Source organism: Hibiscus syriacus, unplaced genomic scaffold (assembly GCF_006381635.1).
Source record: "Hibiscus syriacus cultivar Baekdansim isolate YM2019G1 unplaced genomic scaffold, ASM638163v2 tig00111877_pilon, whole genome shotgun sequence".
NCBI lineage: Eukaryota > Viridiplantae > Streptophyta > Magnoliopsida > Malvales > Malvaceae > Hibiscus > Hibiscus syriacus.
Window position 1 is genome coordinate 1,604,766 of NW_024063208.1, and position 18,790 is coordinate 1,623,555.

The following is an 18,790-nucleotide window of genomic DNA, read 5'->3' on the forward strand; positions in this document are numbered from 1 at the left end:
AAGTCTAATTTTAAATACCGATGAAGATCTAAAATGTTATTAGATCAAAAAATTTGGAAGGGACAAAAAACTCCTCCTACTCTTCATGTACTTTCTTCTCAGTCCACAAGAGATGTTAAAAAGTCATCTGTATATTGAATTTGTAAGAAGTAAATTATAAAACAAATATAAAATTTTATTAAAATCGAAGAAAAGTTTGAGTTGTCAACACTAAGGGGATGAATAATTTTGCAAATTGTCAACAACGTGGTGATAATTTGGATCAGAAATCCAAAGTTTAGCAATGTAATGATGGGATGCAAATTGCCTATTAAATTGTTCAATAACCCACACACTAGCTTCAGCTCTGCTTGAATCAATGGCGTTGCCAATAGGCGGCTTCATCATCTCTTCATTGTTGCCTCTTGATTCATCCCATTGCTTCAATAGGATTTGTGTTAGGTAATGCAATGGTTGCTCATACTTTTGCTTCATTGATTCTCCTAATTTTTGCCATGTGATGAATGATGGTTCAACAAAAACCATAGCCGGAACCGGAACCAACTCCGGCTCCGGAATCGGGAACTTCTTCATATCTTCTTGATATTGTTTTGCTTCTTCCATCACTTTATTTTCTACCATAATTATAAAAAAATAATCGACAATATTGATTGGTTCATAAAATTAAGAAGAAAAATTGAAGAATAAAATTTACCTTGCTCTTCCTTTAATGCTTCCTTATATTGACTGCTTTCTCCATTAGCCTTTTTATGATTTGATCTCTTACCTTCGTTTTTGATAGATTTTGTTCTATTATTACTCCTAATTTTTTTATTTAAATGATTATGGGGAATAAAATCGTTTAGATCATTATCTGATTCTGTCTCTGAATCTGATAAAAGAAGATGATCGTTTTTCAGAGGATATAATCGTTTCAACATCTTATAATTACATGGGAAAAAAGAGAAAAGGAAAAAACGAAAAAGAACTAACATATACTAGGGTTTTGAGTAGTTCTAGATTTTTATACTTCGCGCTTGAGAATTTTAAAAATTTACCATAAATAAATTTAATTTAATCATAACAAATAATTACTTAAATATTTATATTTTAATATTTTAAAACTAGTTAATCATATTTAAATAATCTTCATCTACTATATCAAAAATTAGATAAACAAAAATACAATATTGTTAGGATTTATGAAGCTCAATTGACAACAGAAAAAGTTTCAAGAGAGGTGAATTGACAAATTGTATTTAGGGAGTAAGGAGAAAGAAAAGATAAACAATTTTGAACAACGATTTATAGTAATTCAACTTCTCAACTAAGTCAACATCCACTACCTAAGCCCCTCACTTAGGATTTTCCAACAAATCCACTAATTTTATTAATATTTTCATATGACTTGGCATATTATATTAATATTTTATTATGGCATAACATATTTTATTAATATATAATTCCATGTAATATTTTAAATAAAAAAAGAAAATTAAAATCCTTAAATTACAAATCCTATTCCTCAAATCAACCACCAATGTACAAATCAAAATAAAGCCTCCAAAACCTCCGTCCGTCGGCTATTTTCTTTCCTACCACTCTCCGTCCATCGTTTCTTTTCTTTCCGACCACCCTACGTTTGTGCCTTGATGAAGTGAATTTCATCTTGATGCTATTTTGATGCTTCGCCGCTCTTGTCGTAACCGGTTTTCGTCCGGACACGAAATGTTTCTTGACGGAAAAACGAGTGAATAAATAAATGATTTTTATTGAAATATTTTAGAGTCGCCATTGAACCTTTTGGGTTAGGTAGGTTGAATACCTAAAAAATCATCTTTTAAAATAGTTTTTAAAAAAACTATTTAAAAGATAAATCAGTCAGCGTATAACCAAAAATTAATTACTTTTAGTAATAAAAAAGGATTCGTGGTCGGTTACGTTTGGGGAAGGATTAACACCCCCACAACGCCCAAAATTGATACACATCGATTATATATTGTCTCTATTAGTGAAAATTTATGAAATCGAATATAAATTTAATTTATGATTCTATTATTCCAGATTCAATCGCATAATTTTATTTAACAGAAAATTCTAAGAAAAAATAGAAAATATTCAAATATTTCCAATCGAAGAGAAATTATTCCCTAAAATGTTTTAGGACGAATATTTCTCTTTCCGACCGAAATAATAAGAATGTGATAATTATTCCCAAGAAATAATATTAAAATAATTTGATATAACCAAAAATAAAATAAGCATATTTTTTAGGTTTTTATAAGCAGAGTATTTATTTATTTTAAAATATCAGAATAAGACATCTGGTTACTTTAAGACAATCATTTCTTAATATTTAAAAATAAATAAATATTATTCTTTAATTAATTTATAAAATCGATCAAATTAATTAGCATAAAGCATTAAAAAATAATTTAATGAGTACATTATCACACAATTTATGTAAAAATTACAAAAATCAAAGTTTAAGAATTACGAAGGTTAGAGTTTTGAAATTGAATTTAAAAAATAGTTTCTTACAAGTAATAATTTACTAACCAGAAACAAATTAAATGATAGTTTTATTAAAACTACTAACAAATAATTCAAAGGTTATGGTTCCCACTAGTAACAGTGTAGGGAAAAATGTGCGTAATGGGAACAAAATTTGACAACATACAATTATTAATGTCCACTGACTAATCATGCCAGCTTTATATCAATTTCAAAAATATACTATTATCACCAATTATGTCCACTGACTCTTAGCACTTTGTTTCTTATTACTATTATCTTTAATTACTTAATATTTGTATTTTAGTTTAACTATTAATATGTATTATTAGGATATATATATTCATGTAATTAAAATAAAAATAAAATAAAGAATAATAATTAAAGTAATAAATTTAAAATATTTAAACATAAAAGGTAATAATAGAAATAAAATAAAATTACAACTAAATAATAACCAAAATAAAAATATAGGATTAAATGAAAAATATATATAAATTATTGGTCCTAAAGGCAATTGAGTTTAAAATAGACATTCTCTGTATCTTCCATTATTTGCTTTGCGTGCATAGTGTAGTCTTGACTCTTATACAGAGAAATTTTTGAAAAGTCTTATATCAAACATAAAAAATTTGAATAAAAATCCACTTGAAGATTAAAAAACAAAAAGGTCTTTCCAAAGTGTAAAGTTCTCACTTTCAAATCAACAAGAATCACTACAATATCTAATTTTAAACAAGTATATTCATTTAGTAATTTTATACGTATAAGTATAAATATTATAAAATATAGATATTATTAATATAAGTTAACCATAATTAATTCGGGACTAAAATATAAAGTATCACTATATAAGGGACTAAATATTTAATTTTGCCTAAAATATATAAACATATAGGTATGGACTAAAATAAAATAAAATAAAATATGAAAACAAAATTAAAATGCATGGAAAATGATTAGGTGACCAAATTGAAAAGTATACAACATTACAAAGACCACGAGCATGATTTACCCGTTCCATAATTTACGTAAAGGCCCTTCTCCAAAACTACGTCGTTTGGAGAGGGGTATTTATACCCAAATTCGGCCTTTAGAGGACATTTCTCTTCTCATTTCCAATTTTCCTTCTCTATCTAAAAAGAGAGAAGGATTAGATGCTCTAGCATCTCTCTAAAAAAAAACCTCACCGGAGGGAAGTGATCACTACCGACCACCAATAACCACCGTCTACAGTCACATCTAGCCACCGTCACCGTGAACGGTGGCTGGGGTTTACAAAAATTCACCAAATCAACCCTCTATTTACCCTAAACTCAGATCTAAGCCCACTTTTTCCTAAAAATGAATCAGTCAGGCTAGATCTGAATTTTTTTACCTTCGAAATCCTAACATTCTGATGATGTGTGGAAGCTCCTTCGACTTTAGTAAGCCTTTTTCTTCTTTCTTTTGCTTATTTTTGAATGATTATCGTTGATTGTTGTGTTGCTTGGCTCTCTATTTTTTTTTAGGACTGGTGGATGGCCTTTTTATAGGCCTCATCGACGTTGCTCTCAAACTGGTCACAAAAGTGGCCCTCAGTATGTCACCGAAGCTATGGTGGTGACTCACCATAGGGTAACGACGTGTGCGGCTGGCCGAGCATCTTCTAGAGGCTTCAGTGTTGTGGCAGCAAATCATTGGAGAACATAGTGGATGGCCTTTTTATAGGCCTCATCGATGTTGCTCTCAAACCGGTCACAAAAGTGGCCCTCGGTAAGTCACCGAAGCTATGGTGGTGACTCACCATAGGGCAACGACGTGTTCGGCTGGCCGAGCATCTTCTAGAGGCTTTGGTGTTGTGGCAACGAATCATTAGAGAACATAGCAGCAGAGTGGTTGGCGTAGAAGCGGTGGAGCAGTTGGAGGGACATGGTGGCGCCGAAATCTCCCGAGAGTTAATGAACCCTAGGGTTTCTGCTGGGCTTAATCTAGACCGTTGGATCGTGCCAGATCCAACGGTGGAAAGGAGCTGGCGGCTAGGAGCTGATGATGAAAACCCTAGAAGCATTGGGCCTTCTCGGATTTGGGCCTGAATTGGGTCTGTTGGGCTTCCTTTGTAATTTGGGCTCTGAGTGATTGTATTTGGGCCTGTAAATTTATTTGTAATTATTATTTAATAATAATAATAATAATAATAATAATAATAATAATAATAATAATGTATGTGACAAAAACTTAGTGTTTATAGCTCTTCTATTTTTACTTAAAAAGTTAAACTTGGTTCATTTATTCCTTCTTAAGTTCCAGAATTTGGTGCAAATATTAGACCTTTTCTTCAATCCAATAATGAATGCCATTTATCTAAAATTTTGTCACTTGTGCTTCAAGGAATTTAAGTTTCTAAGCATAGATATGCTCCCATTTGCGGGTGCTTCATCAATTTTTCTTGAATCACCTACTTATTATATTCAAGTGGACGAAGAGTGGTCAAAAAATGAAAGGGCCGGTGGACGGAGGGTGGTTGGAAAGGAAAGGAACGATGGATGGAGGATTGTCAGAAAGAAAAAGGTTGGTGGTGGACTGATGGTGTAACACCCCAAATTTAATGAAATTAGGGATCAAATTGCAAGTTTTTAAAACTTACAGTTTGATTTAGAAGTTGTGGGATGTTCAGAGACTTAACCCTATATATTTTGTGAACAAATTGAATTTTTTTTGAAAGTTCAGTAAGTAAAATAGAAGAGAGAGTAACATTTTGTGAGGAACAATATAACTTATCCTATATATTTTGGTATTTAAAGCGAGAATTGTGTGTGTGTGTGTGTGTGTGTTTTTTTCTTGTTTAATTTTCATGTTTCGTTGTAACGAGTAACTGATTGATTGATAATAAAATTCATAGAATTTTTTTGACTAAGATTAAAATGGGGTTTTTAACGAGATCCTTTTAAAAAATGCCTAAAAATTCACAATTCACAGAGAATAAGTAACGGACCCTTTGTAGGTTATATAAAAAAACTTTTAGATAACATAGAAAGAATAAATATTTGGACCTTTAAATTCATAAAAACCATTAGGCATTATTCCTTACAATTTTGATCGAGGATATAATCTTAGATTTATTCATGACTCAAACCTTTATTCATGATTTTATCAACTCTAAAAAAGAAGTAAATTTTTAAATTTATTTTCATAAAAATAATTAACTTAAATATTTAAAATAACCAAATTCAAAGAAAGTTTTACAAAAAAAGAAAAAGAAGAAGAAATTGAGACAAAATGAGTTTATGTTTTAAATAAAAAATTAATGAATGCATCTCAAAGTTGATATATGCTTGAATTAAATACAAATTTAAAAGATTTAATATTATTTGAAATTAAACATAATTTAATTTGAATTTAACATTATAGTTTTAGAGTAAATTACATGTTTAGTACCGAAACAATTACTTTTGTTTCATTTTGGCACCCAAACTTTATTTTTTCCCTTCAAAATCATACCTAACGTTTAGTTTAAGTTTCAATTTGATACCCGTCGTTAAAAAATTAACAAAACTATTGATGTAGTATTTTAAAAAAAAATTCAATGATGACGTGACATTACATTATGGTAACACATCAATATCACCATTAAATTTTTAACGACATGATATCAAATTGAAACATAAACTAAATGTTAGGTATGGTTTTGAAAAAAAAGAGTTTTCGTACACCACAACAAAATTGTTCAATAGCGGCGTTTTTAGCCCTTTAGTGGCATTTTTAAGCGCCGCAAAAAACCTTCCCGGCATAATAAAAGCACCGCAATAACAGGTGCCAAAAACAATATCGACGTTTGTAAATAAAAAGCGCTGCAATAGGTTAGGATATTTAGCAGCGTTTTTACACAAACAACGCAATATGTTAGGACATTTAACGACGTTTTGGGAACAAACGTCGCAATATGTTAGGATATGTAGCGACATTTTTTTACAAGCGCCGTAATAGGATTGGAGATTTATCAACATTTTTATAAAAAAAACGCCGCAATATACTAGGTCATTTTGTGGCGTTTTTGTGTAAATGCCATAATAAGTTAGGACATGTAGCGGCGTTTTATATTAAAAAGTGCTACAAATGTGTAGTCCTTTATTAGCATTTTTCATCCAAACACCGCCTAGGCACCGAGGACGTAAGCACATTGTCGAACCTCGTTAAAATTCTTGTGTTCTTTCGTTTACTTTTCCCGATTCTTCAACAATCGGTATCAGATGTCAGGAGCAAAATTCGAAGTTGCGAAATTCGATGGTCAGGGTAACTTCGGATTATGGTAAACGAGGGTGAAGGATCTGTTGGCGTAGCAGGGGATCCTGAAGGCTTTGCGACCTACAAAGCCCGCGTCGATGGAGGAGGAAGATTGGGAATAATTGCAACAGCGAGCGGCAGGAACCATACGATTATGCTTGGCGGACGAGGTCATGTATCACGTCATGCATCTATCGTCTCCAGACGAAATTTGGAGGAAGTTGGAAAGTCAGTTTATGTCCAAATACTTAACGACAAAACTGTATCTAAAACAGCGACTGTATGGGCTTAAGATGCAGGACGGTCATGATTTGACGCAACACGTGAATGTCTTCAATCAAATCGTTTTTGATTTAGCTCGGCTTGATGTGAAAATTGAGGATGAAGACAGAGCGATGATTCTGTTGTGTTCGTTGCCTTCCTCTTACGAACACATGGTGACTACTCTTACATATGAGAAATAGACTATCAACGTTGCGGAGATTACTGCAGCCTTGTTGGCTCACAACCAGTTGAAGCAGAATGCAGGGGAAAGCTCTTAAGCCGATAGCTTATATGTCAAGTGTAATCGAGTCCGTGGACGGAAGATAGAGAAGGCAGAGTCTGGCAAGCAAAATTCCATATCCAAATCTAGGGATAAGAAGACAATTCACTGTTACAAGTACAAGGAGGCAAGACATATGAAGCGAGACTGTCCGAAGTTGAAAAAGAAGACTGATGAGAAGCGTGATGATTAATCCAAGTCTTTGAATGTGGTCGAGGATGATAATTCTGATTGCGGTGAGGGTGATATGCTTTCTATTTCAACGACTCAATTGAGGGATGTTTGGATTCTTGATTCAGGATGTTCTTATCACATCACGCCAAATAGGGAATGGTTTTCGACATACAGGTCGTTTAATTCTGGTTCTGTTTATTTGGGTGATGATCGATGTTACAATATTGTTAGTATTGGTGAGGTCAAAATTAAGATGTATGATGGCTTTGTTCGGACGTTGAGTGGTGTTCGGCATACCCCAGATTTGAAGAAGAATTTGATTTCTTTGGGCACTTTGCACAAGAATGGTTTTATCCCTAAGGCTGATGAGGATAGGGAAACCATTCGGATTGTTAAAGGTACTTTGACTGTGATGAAAGGCAAGATGAGTGTAGGGAATATTTATAGATTGTTAGGGAGTACTGTTGTAGGTAGAGTTCATTCTGTTGAGTCCTGTGATGATACAACCAAACTGTGGCATATGCGTCTTGCTCATCTTAGTGAACGTGGTATGGCTGAATTACATAAAAGAAATATGTTGCATGGTGTTAAAAGCTGTAAGCTCGATTTTTGCAAGTATTGTGTTCTTGGTAAACAAACTAAAGTTCGTTTCAAGACTATGAAGCACACAACTGAAGGGATTCTTGATTATGTGCATTCTGATGTATGGGGGCCTTCCACGACATCGTCTTTGGGTGGATCTAGGAATTATGTTACTTTCATTGATGATTTTTCACGAAAGTTTGGGTGTATATTTTGAAACATAAGTCTGTCGTTTTTGAGAAGTTCAAGCTGTGGAAAGCTGAGGTAGAAAACTAAACAGGATGAAAAATTAAGTGTTTACGGTCTGACAATGGTACGGAGTACACAGATACACAATTTCTAAACTTCTGTAAGGAGCACGAGATTAAGAGGCATTTTACAGTGCGCAAGACACCATAACAGAATGATGTTACGGAACGGATGAACAGGTTGTTGAATGAAAGAGCCAGATGTTTGCGGTTGAATGCGGAGCTTCCCAAACACTTCTGGGCTGAGGCTGTTAACATGGCGTGTTATCTTATCAATAGATCGCCAAAGGCATCATTGGCTGGGAAAGTTGCAGAAGAGGTATGGACTGGTCATGAAATTAGTTTTGATCACTTACGGATTTTTGGTTGTCCTGCTTATGTGCAAGTACCTGCTGATGAGAGATCCAAACTTGATGCAAAATCGAATGAGTGCATTTTTCTGGGTTACAAGAAAGGTGTTAAAGGATTCAAGTTCTGGGATCCAGTTGCGAAGAAAATTGTGATCAATAGAGATGCCGTTTTTGATGAATAGTCCATGTTGCAGCAGAAGACAGGCACAACAGTGGTGGATTTCGAGTAGTTTCCAGTTGAGAAAATAGAAACTTCTCAACCGACTTCTGGTGGTTCCGCTACGGATGATTTGTAGGATTATAGTCTCGTCAGAGACAGGGTGAGACAGACGAATATAAAGCCTCCAAACAGATTGGGTTTTGAAGACTTGGTCTCTTTTGCACTTACTGTTAGCAGTGATGATCCGGTTACTTTTCATGATGCAGTTGCTAGTCAGGAAAACGACAAGTGGATGACTACCATGGTTGAGGAGATGGAGTCTTTGAATCACAATCGTACATGGGAGTTAGTTCCCCTTCCTAAGGGTATGAAGCCGATTAGTTGCAAATGGGTGTATAAGAAGAAACTAGCAGTAACAGAAAAAGAGGGGGAGAAGTTCAAGGCTCATTTGGTAGCAAAGGGTTTTTTACAGCAGAAAGGAGTTGATTATGATGAAATATTTTCTCCTGTGGTCAGGCACACTTTAATCCGAGCAGTACTTGCATTGGTGGCTAGTTGGGATTTGTATTTAGAGCAGATGGATGTTAAAACTGCTTTTTTGCATGGTGATTTAGAGGAGCAGATCTACATGCGATAGCCTAAAGGTTTCACTCAACCTGGAAATGAGCATTTAGTTTGCGGATTGAAGAAATCTTTGTACGGGTTGAAACAGTCTCCGAGACAGTGGTATAAACGATTTGACTTCTATATGATCACGATTGGCTACAACCGATGTGAGTATGATTGTTGTGTCTATGTTAAGAGCCTTGATGATGGTTCTTTTATTTTTCTGTTACTGTATGTTGATGATATGTTGATTACTGCGAAGAACATGGATGATGTTATTGGTTTGAAAACCTTATTGAGTCAGGAATTTGATATGAAAGATTTAGGTGCTGTAAAGAAAATTTTGGAATAGAAATTTGTAGGGAAAGAGACTCAAGAAAACTGTGGCTATCTCAACGGGGTTATGTTGAGAAAATGCTAGAAAGGTTTGCGATGAGCAGCGTAAAACCAGTAAGCACTCCATTGGCGAATCACTTTAAGCTCTCATCAGAACAGTGCCCGAAGACAGATAAGGAAGCTGAAGATATGGCAAAGGTTCTGTATTCTAATGTTGTTGGTTGCTTGATGTATGCTATGGTATGTACTCATCTTGATTTAGCTCATGTTGTTAGTTAATTTTGTAAGTACATGTCTAAACCTGGTAAGCAACATTGGGAAGCAATCAAGTGGATCTTTCGATACTTAAAGGGTACTATGGGACATGGTATTATTTTTGGTAGTCAGCGGGATAATCCTTTGGTTGTAGGATATGTGGATTCAGACCATGCAGATGACTTGGATAATAGAAGATATACGACATGGTATGTTTTTACTCTTGGTGGAGGACCTATTTGTTGGAAGTATACTGTTCAATCTGTTGTGGCACTATCTACAACTGAAGTTGAATACATGGCAGAGGCTGAAGCTGCAAAAGAAGCTTTATGGCTCACTGGTTTAGTGAATGAGTTGGGTGTTCAGCAAGGTGGATTTCATTTTCTTTGCGATAATAAAAGTGCTATTCACTTGGCTAAAAATCAGGTATATCGTGCTAGAACTAAGCACATTGATGTACGTTTTCACAAGATCAGAGAGTTGGTTGCATCTGGAGAGGTTTTGTTTCAGAAGGTACATACTGATGAGAATGCCGCTGATATGTTCACTAATACTGTTACGACAGACAAGTTCAAGCATTGCTTGGACTTGTTGAATGTTTCGAGTTGTTAAAGAAGTAAGGTAACTCAACCCACATTGAATGTTTCCTAAAGGTTAGGATATTCGCCAAGGTGGAGATTTGTAAGGTATGGCTCATAAATATACCGGTAAAGAGGAAAAGGGATGAATATTATGTACTAGGGTTTTCTATTATAAATAGAGATGTAACCTAAACCTATGAGACATTGAATAAAATTTCTAGCGCCGCCTAGGCACCGAGGACGTAAGCACATTACAGAACCTCGTTAAAATTATTGTGTTCTTTCGTTTACTTTTCCTGATTCTTCAACAGTACCCGACTCGGATACAAATTCGAGGTGTTACATTGACTTTTCAAAACTTTGAATCTTTTAAAACTCATTGAAAATTTAAAAGTTTACCGGTATTTAAGTGGTAAAACCCTTATAAAAAAGTTACTATTGAAAATTCATAATTCACAATGAAAGTAAATACTTGATAATTTACATAAATGTAAAATAGTGTGATTACAAAACTGATCAGAGCATTACAATTTAAAACTTTGTGATGCATGCCAACAAATTTACAAAATAACAAGAAGCCTACAGTTTAAATTGTTCTGATCTGATCTTTTTCAAGCGTATGTTGTCCCTTCCTAGCTTAAGCTCCTGATCTCTTTGAACCTACATGTGAAACAATCACACACTAAGTCGTTGACTTAGTGAGGCAATAATGAGTATAACAAAACATGTAAAAACACTTGCTTATTCAATCCATATAAAACATTTCATATTGAAATCAAGATACATTTCATGAAAATAATGTATATTGTTACTCATTATTCAATTTATATCACTTTATTATATTAACCCAATGTATATTACTAAGAACTCAAGGTATCTGAGTACATATAATTTGCACCGAAGTGCCACGTAGAATATGCATCGAAGTGACACATAGGTTTTTCCCGAAGGACCAAATAGAAATTTGTCTCGAAGGACCGCGTAGAACCCTCGACTCTTGGCATGCTAACTATACCTCCAATTCTCATACATATACTTTGGGCTTTAGATTTATAATTAGTTTTTCATTATTTTATTCCAATGTCTTTTATCCACGTATAACATTTTCACGTAGAACACATTCATATAAAACACTTTCACATGGAACACATTCATATGTTAATAAAATCAAACAATACTTTGGAAATACAATTTATATAAAGCATCATAAAAATATTGCATAAAATAAAATAAATAAAAATGTTTTTGATCAAAAACTTTTAAGGTTGGGTTGTCGTAAGCTGTCCTCATATCTAATATAAAATAATAAATTGCACTTACATTTACCTCACAAAAGTCCTAACGAAATCCTTTTTCTTTCGTTCAATCTCGTACTATGTTGAATTTTTGGGTACACTTACGATCCAAATCTACACATCAATATGTCCAATATTAATACCAAATTTCCATTAATGGATAACCAATTAACACTTACATAAACGGAACGAAAACTTATAATATACTTTTCAGACTGAATAGTAGCGGTACCCCTCATACAATACGGATACTTCTCTTATGTGGTATCGATACCCACTTTAGTATCAATACCATTTTGGCATTCTGGAATTCCATTTTCAATTACAGTATCGATACCTTACTCTTGGTATCGATACCTCCACATCAGTATCGATACTACTTCAATTAGTATCGATATTGTTCATACGATTCATACCATTTCTTTCAATTTAACCCTATAGTATCAATAATGTTCTTCCAGTACCGATACCTTTACCCATATTTTACCTCTTTCACTTCGAATTTTACTCACACTTCACCTAAATCTTATACTTTTAGCTCCAATCAAACCCTTCAACTTACTAACATTTATCACATCTAACTTATATCCATTAATTACCTTTTAACTTCCAAATTCTCTATGGAACACTTAAAACTAAAAATCATACCAAATATTCAAACATTTTCTCAATCATTTCTAAGACTTAAAATTTCTATTCACGCCATTGACAAGTCAAATATGCTTTTAGAATCCAATTACTAACCAAATTTCATCCATTCAATTAAAAAATCATTTTACTAATTCATCCTTAATTAACCCACTCTTTGTTTTTATTCATCCTAAAGCTTTCCTTAAATTTCTATACCACTCAAGGCTTCAAAACCAACCAAAAAATGAAAGGAATAACCAACTTTAAAGGAACTCACCTTTAAAATGGGGTTTACGGTGGAAGAAGAAAAATAAGAGAAGATAATCAAAGCTTCCAGATAATTCTTGCCTTTTTTTAATCCTCACATGTTAAATATCCTTTAGAAATGAATTTTAAATTCATTTCCTGCTAAAAGACCATAATGCCCTTCCAATCTTCAATCTTTGATATAAAGTCTTAGACAAAATTTTCTAAAATCAGTCCTTGAACTTTTCAATTTATTCAAATTAAACAACCAAATATTAAATTCTTACACTTTAATCACTGACTCGATGTTTAGGGTATTACATAAAAATATTTCACAACATGAATAAATTGATGTTTACAAACATTAAAGTAATGTAGTTCAAGATTCAAGTGAAATGTAATATAGTTAAAACACTAGAATAAATAGAGAATAAACCTACTAAAGCAGCTAAGGTGGTAAATTTCAGGGTTGAAATTGCTCCATCATATGCTTCAAGGTGTTTCTGGAGTTCATTATATTGTGCCTGATATATTGTTTCCCTCTCTATTTCTCGTATTTTTCTTTCTTCTTTTATCGCTTCCACTTCGACTTTTATTTGAGCAAATTTTTCTTCCACTTCAGTCAACTACTTTTTCAATCGGATAATTTCTGATTGAGTAGATTGGCCCTGTGATGGTGTGTAATGAGATGAACTAGATCCAAAATATTTGGATGGGGTAACAAATAATCCCTGACAGCGAACTCTACCATATCTTTCGGGACCAAAAACATTTGCAAAAACTTGTTTTTCAATCTCGTCCACATTAATGGAACCATGAGATGAAGTTGTAGCTTTATACTCTATCATTTTATCACACAGTTTTTCCTAAGAAAGAATTAAGAACTCAGAATAAATTCAAACGTTATTTGAAATAAAAATGATATACTATAAATACAACATAATTCAAATTTGTATGTTTAATAAATATATCATAATTTGTGCAGCTTCAGGAGCCATATGAGAGCCATCTTTTTTTGTATGTATCAGCTTGAAGAGGTTTTCATCTAACTCTATTTCCGGACATAGTCTCCTACAATATAGAACGTAAATTAGTACTTAAAAAATTAATAAATAATAGGAAAAATGTTCATTACTATATGATGAGCTACACTGACAAAGCTCTTTGATCTAGTTGTGTAAGTAAACTTTTGTTGTTGTCTGCTAACAATACCAGTGTGCTCTCGATCCTACAATTTGAAATTTAAATGACTCATAAAATGAAAATTATATTGATATAATATTATTTTTTTAAAGTTCATCATACTCATTTCTTTGAATTCTAAAACTTGACTGCATCTTCCTATTGCCACCTAAGCATTCTAGGTGGGAAATTTTGCAGCTTTTGTTCTAGGCTGAGATCATTCTTAAAATATTTCTTTTTCAATGAAATCTTGTGGTCTCTCCATTTCTTTTCTAATGTCTACTTCAAATATTCATATGAGACCTCTAAAGTAAATTTATCCTACAAATAACACAAGTGATAAAAGTAAATATAAAATAGTAATGATCTGTAATGAATTATCTATTACAATGAAAGTATTACCTTAATACAATCCAGAGCCTGGTTTTTGTTACTATTTGGCATCTCATGCCATGAGTGATAATTGATTGGTAGAATATTAGCTTTGATCACAATCACACCTATGTAACCAGCTAGAACACATGCTTATGTCCCAATAGGTTGGCCGACATCATTCCTCGAAACTTGACACAGTGTCTAGTAGAAAGCTCGTATAATTTCATCATTATCGTGCAATTCTAGTCTTGCGCCTTTGACCATTTTCAGCTGCATAAGAAATAATTCAGTGTAAGTTTTCAAAATCAAGTCAATAAAAAAATCAACCACCATTTAAAATATAGTATCAAACATTACCTTCAATTTCTACAGTTCCAATTGTATTCGGAACTTCCGAAGATCCACCACCAATCGTTTCTTCATTATTTGTTTTTTCCTCCTCTTGAGGATCTAGAATAATCCACAAATCACTCAATATCCTCCTAGTCATAATATTTGCAATAAACAAATAACAATATTAATAACTAGTTACAAGAATACTATTAACAAATATATTATAAATTAATCAATTAAGATATAAAATCTTACTAAATGTTTAGTTTATCCTAATATTTTTATATAATTTATATACTTTTCTTTAATACGATAAAGATATAGTATTTTACGAAAAATACATTAAAGTAATTAAATTTTAGTTATACTTGCCCTAAAACTTAGGGTGCATTAATGGATGAAGATATAAATTCTCAAAGCTTCCCATGTGTCAAAATATTGATCATAAACTACTTTTCCATGGTTGATCCATCTTCCCTATATATACAAACATTAATTACCACCCAAAATAAGATCAAAATATCAAAATAAAATTGCAATAAAATAATAAAATAAAACAATAAAATTGGATTCATGAAGTTATTGAGCAGCGTTTTGTAATTCGAAGGTGTATAAATAATATGGGAAAGAAGTTGTGCGTGCCGAAAGATGCAGTTGGCGACGCTAAATTGCAGAAAAACCTCGAGTGGACACGGGGTCGAGGTGTCGATTACGGTTCGATCCAACATGGTGCCGTTTGTGCCGAACCGCCCACCGTCAGGTCTTGTGCAACATTCGCCATGAGTTCTTACCATCGGAGGAAAGGAGGAATTGATAGCGCCTGTGATGTTAGTAGTACTGCTCAGACAACCACCAAGGATCCAAGTAAGATTAAAAAGGGTAAACTACTAGTTTAGTACCTCAACTATCACTTTTATTCTATTTTGGTCACCCAACTATATCTTTCCATAATCATATCTAATGTTTAGTTTCGTTTCATTTTGATTGCCCACCACTAAAACATTAATCATGATGCTGACATGTAACCACAAGGTAATGTCTCATTATCATTGAAAATAATAGAAAATGTCACACCAGTAGTTCCATTGATTTTTTAATGATGGATGACCAAAATGAAACCAAAATACAACGTTAAGTATGATTTTAAAAAATATAATTAGGTGAACAAATTGAAATAAAAGTGATAGTTGGGGTACTAAATATGTAGTTTAACAAAAAGCATTTTGGGTCAAATTTTGGTTTTCATCCCCTACTATGTTTGAATTTGTTATTTAGTCCTTATACTTAAATTTCATGTTTATTTTATGCAGGTCAAGGGAAATGCAAATATGTTTGAAGGTTACTAGGAAAGATCATTTATGAGGGAAGGTTTTACTTTGATCGATAAAAAAATTACTAAAAAAGGATCGATTTATTTTTCTTTTTGTAGGTAAATGGATTCTTATCGTACAATGTAATTCTATACGATTTGATGGAATTATCAAATTCTTACTTCGTTTTGTTATTTAAAATTATTCAAATTCAATTTATTACTCCTTAAACTATGAATAAGTTACTGATATAGTCTTTGCTTTGATTTGATCGATATACAATTTAAATTCTATTGGTAGCCCTTGTATTATGATTAGTTGTAGATTTAGTTTTTGTTCTTTAAAATATTATATTTTGTCCTTATCATGTAGTCATATCAACTTATACCAAAATTTAAATTTGAAAAGTACATTGAGACCTATATTTAAATTAAATATGCACAACACAACTTAAAAACCCAAAATGCACATGATCACATCAAGACTATAAAAGAATCAAATTCGAAAACAAAATTTTTATCACGAAAAGATCATTTTCTATAGACCTTTGAGTCTCACAAACTCTTTTGTAACTTCATCGCTAACGTTAACATGATATTTCAAACTCTTCCCAATTTCCTATGCTTTTTTTTTTAAGTTTCTCTTCGAATGAGTTTCGTTTTATATGCAACTTATGCAATATTGGATTATATTTAACAAAATAAACAATTTAAAAAAAATTAAAATCAAGTTATTTAAGGCTAATTAAGTCTTTAGCTCGATTGACGCATTATTGTTAGGGTAAACAACACAAATGGTCACTTTCGTTTGAGTTTTATAAACTTATGGTTACTGGGTTTAAAAAACATAATATATGACCACTTTCGTTTCGTTTTAATAAAGATGTGAGACATATTAGTAAAAAGATTTAATCAAGTGACTGTTTCAAAGTAAGATTTATTTTTTCTTTTTTTATTGTAAGTGGAACTTTGATGATTGTTTAAATTAATTTTGAAAAAGTGTTCAGTGCCATCGAAATTTACCGAGTTATGAAAAAGGCTTGAATGGCCCCTAAACTCAACGATATTGCTTTGCTGGGGAAGTAGGCGAAGTGGCGGAGAAGATAGGTTTGGGGAAGAAAATAAATGAAAAAAGGGGGTAAATTGATATTTTATCCTTGAACTATTTTGTGTTTATAAAAAGACTCATGGTTAGCAATTTATCTAAAATTTAAGGGTCCAAATAAAAAATTAAACCTTTTTACTAACATGTCACGTCATCAAACTCTCGGCAGCTAATGTCTTAGTGACCACATCTTAATTAATATGAAACGAAAGTGATTATATATTATGTGTTTTGAATCTAGTGATCATAAGTTTATAAAACTAAAATGAAAGTGATCATTTGTGTAGTTTACCATTATTATTATAACATGCAAGAGGACATAAATTCGAATGAATTAATTGAGTACAACCAACTATTCATATAAAACAATAAAAACAATTGATATTGTAAAAAAAATATGCATTAGCATCAACATCAGTCTTGGTGCTCGTTGCATATTTTTGGTGTCCATTTTTATGGTTGTTTTCTCATATCCAATAGTAGTTTGTTATTTTTATTTAGTTTTTATTTTAATTTTTTAATAAAAAATTTGTTTGACTTCTTATTTTTCAGATATTTTATGCACGTTCATATATCCTTTTGGCATGTTTTAACTATGCTCTTATGGTACGTTTCCTCTGCTTTATGGTACGTTGTTTGTCTACCTCTATGGTAGATATGCGATTGTGTTGAGATCCTTTTGTCATCCATATCTGATTTACGATTGTCAGTGGTATTTCAATGGTTAGATTTCATTTTGTCATCCATATTTATATCTATTTTGGAAGCAACATGAAAGTTTATTTTGGTTCACTCGCTACTCTTTAATAATCTCTAAAACGGCTCGTTGTATTAGATAATATGATGAGATAAGAATTCAAGAAAACATTGTATTACTTGTTTATTTCAACATAACAAACCCTAACAAACTACTGAGTCATCAGCATCTTTTAACAGCTTGCTAACCAACATTATTTTTCAGGTCATGTCTTCATAGTCTAATATTCTCCCGACTTTTTCTTCCTTCTTCAATGTCGCCAGTGACATCCACCTTTGTTCGAAACACAATTAATAATTGTTTAGGAAGGGGTTTAATGAACCCATCGACAACTTGCTCTGTGGTTTGAACATAGTTAACTTGAAGCGAACCATCAACAACCTTTTCCCAAACAAAGTGCACCTCCAACTAGGGATGGGCATAGGACCCGAACCCGACGGGTTCCGACCCGACCCAACCCGATCGGGTCGGGTTGTTTTTTAAAAAAATCGGGTTTGGGTCGGATTTTTTAAAGGTGTTGTTTGGGTTGAGTCGGAGTCGGGTTCGGGTTTAGGGTGAAAAATACCCGACCCGAATCGACCAAAAAAATATAATTTTACCTTATATATTTATGAATAATTACAATAATTACAATATTTTTATTGTTTCGGGTCGGTTCAGGTTCAGATTTTATCTCAAAAAGTCGGGACGGGCGGAGGGTATATATTTTTCGGGTCGGGTCAGGTCGGCCGAAACCCGACCCAAACCCAACCCATGCCTATCCCTACCTCCAACGCAACATGCTTCAAACGTGCACGAAACATCGGGTTGGCACTAATAGCAACAACACTGGTGTTTTCACACCAAATTGTCGATGTGGCAGTAGATGTGATTTCAAGATCATGAAGAAAAGTTTGTTACCATGTGACCTCTGATGTTGCATCCGTAATACTACAATATTCAGTGTTTGTAGTAGAGCGAGAGACA

At 32.8% G+C, this 18,790-nt stretch overlaps 1 protein-coding gene and 1 long non-coding RNA gene across 2 annotated transcripts; one reads left to right on the plus strand and one right to left on the minus strand.

Annotated features, from left to right (window-relative positions):
• Positions 1 to 210: 210 nt before the first annotated feature.
• On the minus strand, positions 211 to 603 carry LOC120172759 (protein RDM1-like). Its single transcript, XM_039180145.1, has one exon. It carries the CDS (start codon positions 601 to 603, stop codon positions 211 to 213), a length of 393 nt encoding a protein of 130 aa, XP_039036076.1.
• A 14,682-nt stretch (positions 604 to 15,285) lies between these two features.
• LOC120172710 lies at positions 15,286 to 16,058 on the plus strand. The gene is made up of 3 exons (XR_005520990.1): positions 15,286 to 15,517; positions 15,964 to 15,991; positions 16,022 to 16,058. It is a non-coding gene; the product is annotated as an uncharacterized LOC120172710 (long non-coding RNA).
• The last annotated feature ends 2,732 nt before the right edge of the window (positions 16,059 to 18,790 follow it).